The sequence below is a fragment of the Podarcis pityusensis genome (assembly GCF_964106645.2).
Source record: "Podarcis pityusensis genome assembly, chromosome: 10".
Taxonomy (NCBI): domain Eukaryota; kingdom Metazoa; phylum Chordata; class Lepidosauria; order Squamata; family Lacertidae; genus Podarcis; species Podarcis pityusensis.
In genome coordinates this window covers 32,312,131-32,316,151 of record NC_138035.1, presented here as the reverse complement: position 1 = coordinate 32,316,151, position 4,021 = coordinate 32,312,131, and the positions used below count along the sequence as shown (strand labels likewise).

Genomic DNA, 4,021 nt, shown 5'->3' with positions numbered 1-4,021 from the left:
GGTAGGCAGCCACGAAGGGATGGAAGAGAAACAGGGGACACTGGTATCTTGAACTGCACCATCTCAGCAAATTTATATATTCAACACAATTTAAATATACTCCTTGAGTGTAAAAATCAGCCGCCTCTTAGTGGTCTCTGAACGATCCCAGATGCTCATTTGTATCTCATGCATGTCTGCTTGTACCTTCCAGAGCGAAGAGAAGATCAAGGCTGTACCAAGCCTTTATGGCCCTTTGATGACTCTGAACCACATGGTCCAGCAGGATTATTTCCCTAAATCTCTTGTGCCAGTTCTTTTGGCCTTTGTTACAAAGTGAGTATTGTGCCTTTCTCCATAAGAAAAATTAGTAACACCTGCTGCTCCCAGAGAACAGAGACACATCATATTGCTGGATCCAGAAGAAACCTCTCAGCACAAGACATGATATTACAAAGGGCTTAAACGTCAGCCATAAACTGTAATAACTTTTGCTGAAAAGCCTTTTTTGGTTGGTTGGCTGGTTTTTTTAAGGGTGATAGATATCCAGCCTTGGAATCACACACTCATCTGGAGAGGGGTTATTCGTTCATTATGGTTGATTTATTAATGCCCCTCCATTTGTTGCCTATGTGAATGGCCTGAAGGACCTGAGAGAGAGGATCTCTTTTCCAGAGCCATTCACAGTACAACCTTGTTCTGATGTTTTAATGTTAAGTGTTCTCACAATTGTTATAATAGTGTGGTTAATCAAAACACATATTTTATCATAAGGTCTCAATAATCCCCTTGAGGTCTGCCTTTCAAAGAGCAGAATGACATGAGAACTTTTCATTAACAAACCCTCCCACGGGGAGTTCTGAAGGGCTCAAATTTTACTCCTTTACTGTACAGTGGTGCCTCGCAAGACGAAATTAATTCGTTCCGCGAATTTTTTCGTCTAGCAAATTTTTCGTCTTGCGAAGCATGGTTTCCCATAGGAATGCATTGAAAATCAATTAATGCGTTCCTATGGTCAAAAATGTCCAAACAAAGCCAAATTTGGTACAACAAGAGTTTATTAAGTGCTCTTTAAAGTCACACATACTGTAAAGAGCATTTCAAAATTCAAATCCAGAAATTTTTTTAAAAAACAGCAGAGTGGCCCAATGGTCACAGAAAATCATAAAAATGCAGAAAAAAAACACAAGCTTCCAGATTCTTGCAACCCCCTCCCCAACTGTTCCCCCAGCCACCCAGCACACAGAAATTCAAATCCAGAATTTTTTTAAAAAAACAGCAGAGTGGCCCAGTGGTCACAGAAAATCATAAAAATGCAGGGAAAAAAACACAAGCTTCCAGATTCTTGCAAACCCCTCCCCAACACCAAGTCCTTGAATTCCAAACACCCCAACCCAAAATCCAAAACCCCCCAAAAAAGTTTTAAAAGCTTAACTTACCAAATGGCTGCAAAAGAAGTTTTGGAAAAGCTTCAAAAATCACCAAAGTCTTTAAAAACCTCAAAAAAGGCTACTATGTACACTGCGTTCTATGAGTTGCTCCTCAAAGTCAAGTTGCAACTGTATTAACGGTGTTAAGAAAAAGGAAACAAACTTGCAAGACGTTTTCGTCTTGCGAAGCAAGCCCATAGGGAAATTCGTCTTGCGAAGCAGCTCAAAAAACGGAAAACCCTTTCGTCTAGTGAGTTTTCCATCTTGCGAGGCATTCGTCTTGTGGGGCACCACTGTAAATGGTATGGACGATGCTGGCAGATTTGTTTTTGCCAAAGGGGAACTTAATTCTACTACCTTAACTGTAGCTTCTGTTTACCATCCCTTCCTAAAAATACCCTTTCAAAAATACCCTTTTACTCAGCCTGGATAGCTCAGTTGGTTAGAATGTGGTGTTGATAATGCCAAGGTTGCAGGTTCATTCCCATATGGGACAGCTGCATATTCCTGCATTGTGAGGGGTTGGATTAGATGATCCTCAGGGTCCTTTTCAACTCTACAATTCTGTTTCTAAACTGATGTCTTTTCAAGAAGGTGCAATAATGTTAGATGGTGATTTAAATAGGATTTGTGATGTTCACATGGATAGAAGGGGTTCCACACCTTCTAAAATGAAAATGCAAGCCAAGGCATTTTGCCAAAGTGCTACAAGGCTTTAATTTCATTGATGCTTGGTGTTTGCTTCATCTGACCCCAAGAGACTTTAGTTTCTGTTCTCATCCATATGAGCAGTACAGTTGTATCCATGTTGCTCTTTTGTCTTCCACTGAACCTCATAAGATTATGCAAGCGGGTATTGACAGTCAGACGGTCTCAGACCATGCCCCAGTGTGAGCAGTAATACAAATATTCAATAAAGTTGCACTGTCCTTTTCTTGGCAATTACCCCCATGCTGTTGCAGCACCACCTAGTGGTCGACCACATTGTGGCAGAATTGAAGTCATATTAAACAATGGGAAATGAAGATAGATAGATAGATAGATAGATAGATAGATAGATAGATAGATAGATAGAGTGTGTGTGTGTGTGTGTGTGTGTGTGTGTGAGAGAGAGAGAGAGAGAGAGAGAGAGAGGGAGGGAGAGAATATTGTCCTGGATAGACTTCTGTCAGTGCAGAACTTCTTTGTTTCACGCCTCACTCTTGCTACAGATTGAATCCTGTTTCTGCCCCACAACCCCATTTTCCTGCGGTACACTTTGCTCTGTACTCCATAGTGACACCAGAATAATCCTGATAGGCCAGGGGTGACCTTCCAGATGTTGTTGGGCTGCATCTCCCATCCTCCTGCATGGACCATAGCTAGGATGCTGGGAGTCCAACAACATCTGGGCAGCCAGTTAGCCCCCACCTCCCGTTTTAGACCATGGGGCCTACATGTACATGGGACACATACAAGTGTATCTGACTGTTGCATTGTGGGAAATCCTGAGTATTTTTTTAAAGCACCTAGCGATTGCCACTGCCTATGGCAGATTCCAGGGCTACGTAACTGAACTCTTTGTCACCTTTGAGAATATCTGTTGATCCGAGTACAAGTTCATTAATATTGATCCCTTCTTCTATTTCCATTTTATCTTTGCAGACCCAATCGTGCTTTGGATTCCTGTTCCTTTGCCCGCCACTTGCTCTTACAAACCCTCCACCAGCTGTAATACACAGGAAGCTGTTTCCCTCACATTATAGGACTGCCATCAGAGTGCTTGAGATGGAGAGCAGATAAAGACAACGGAACTTATGGATAAAACATTCTGCCTCTCTTGACACCAGGATGTCTGGCCACCTACTGCTACCTAAAGCTTTGAGGAAGTCTGCCATGTGCTTTTTTAAAAAAAACGTGTTCGTGGTTTTTTTGAGGGGGCTGTGTGTTTTTAAGCTCTCTTTTTTCCAAAGTGAACTCTGCCTTTCCCGGTGTAAATACTTTGTTGTTTCCCCCCATCCCCCTTTCTCTGAGGTTAGTCTTCCCTCGGCTTTTCTGCATTTTGTTTAGCTGAAACTTCTGTTTCCAAATTCAGGGCTTTGGACTCACTAAATGGCTTAAATTGAACTGTTTGTCAGAGGACCACCTCTCATGGGGTAACAGGAAATCTTGACACTAACTTTTTTACTGCACTGTCCTATGAGCTTTGGGGGAGCAATTCTTCCAGCTCTAGGCCAGCACCAGGTATAAAGCAATGTCACTATTTTTGCTGTTTCTCAGAAATTTAGGTTATTGTATTGTGTGGACTGTGACATATATTCCTAATTGGGGCTATTTCATTGGTTGTTGGATCATCATGAGTGATCCTTCCCCATTAGTCACTGATGTTTCTCATTGAAATGACTGATTCTGGTGGCCTGCAAGAAAACTGCTAGTAATATTTCTAAGCATAAACGCTCTCAATTAAAATAGGTTTGGTTCAGTATAAGAAAAATGAATATTGACTCTCCTTGGAATCATTCTGTTCATATTTCGTCTTATACCTTGAGTAAAGAAAGTGATTGCGTTTGGATTGTTAGAAGCAGAAATTCGACTCATTGGACAGTGCAGAAATGGAAATAAGCAACCCTTCA

General features: G+C 41.5%; 1 protein-coding gene across 1 annotated transcript in view; it reads left to right on the top strand.

Moving 5' to 3' along the window:
* The window catches only part of RANGAP1 (Ran GTPase activating protein 1), a 22,546-nt gene extending 18,660 nt beyond the window's left edge, over nt 1–3,886 (top strand). Inside the window, exons 15-16 of the mRNA XM_080971392.1 lie at nt 194–315; nt 3,054–3,886. Of these exons, the coding sequence (XP_080827518.1) occupies nt 194–315; nt 3,054–3,123 (192 nt within the window). The 3' untranslated portion in view covers nt 3,124–3,886. The remainder of the gene's footprint in view (nt 1–193; nt 316–3,053) is intronic.
* Nucleotides 3,887–4,021: the final 135 nt, after the last annotated feature.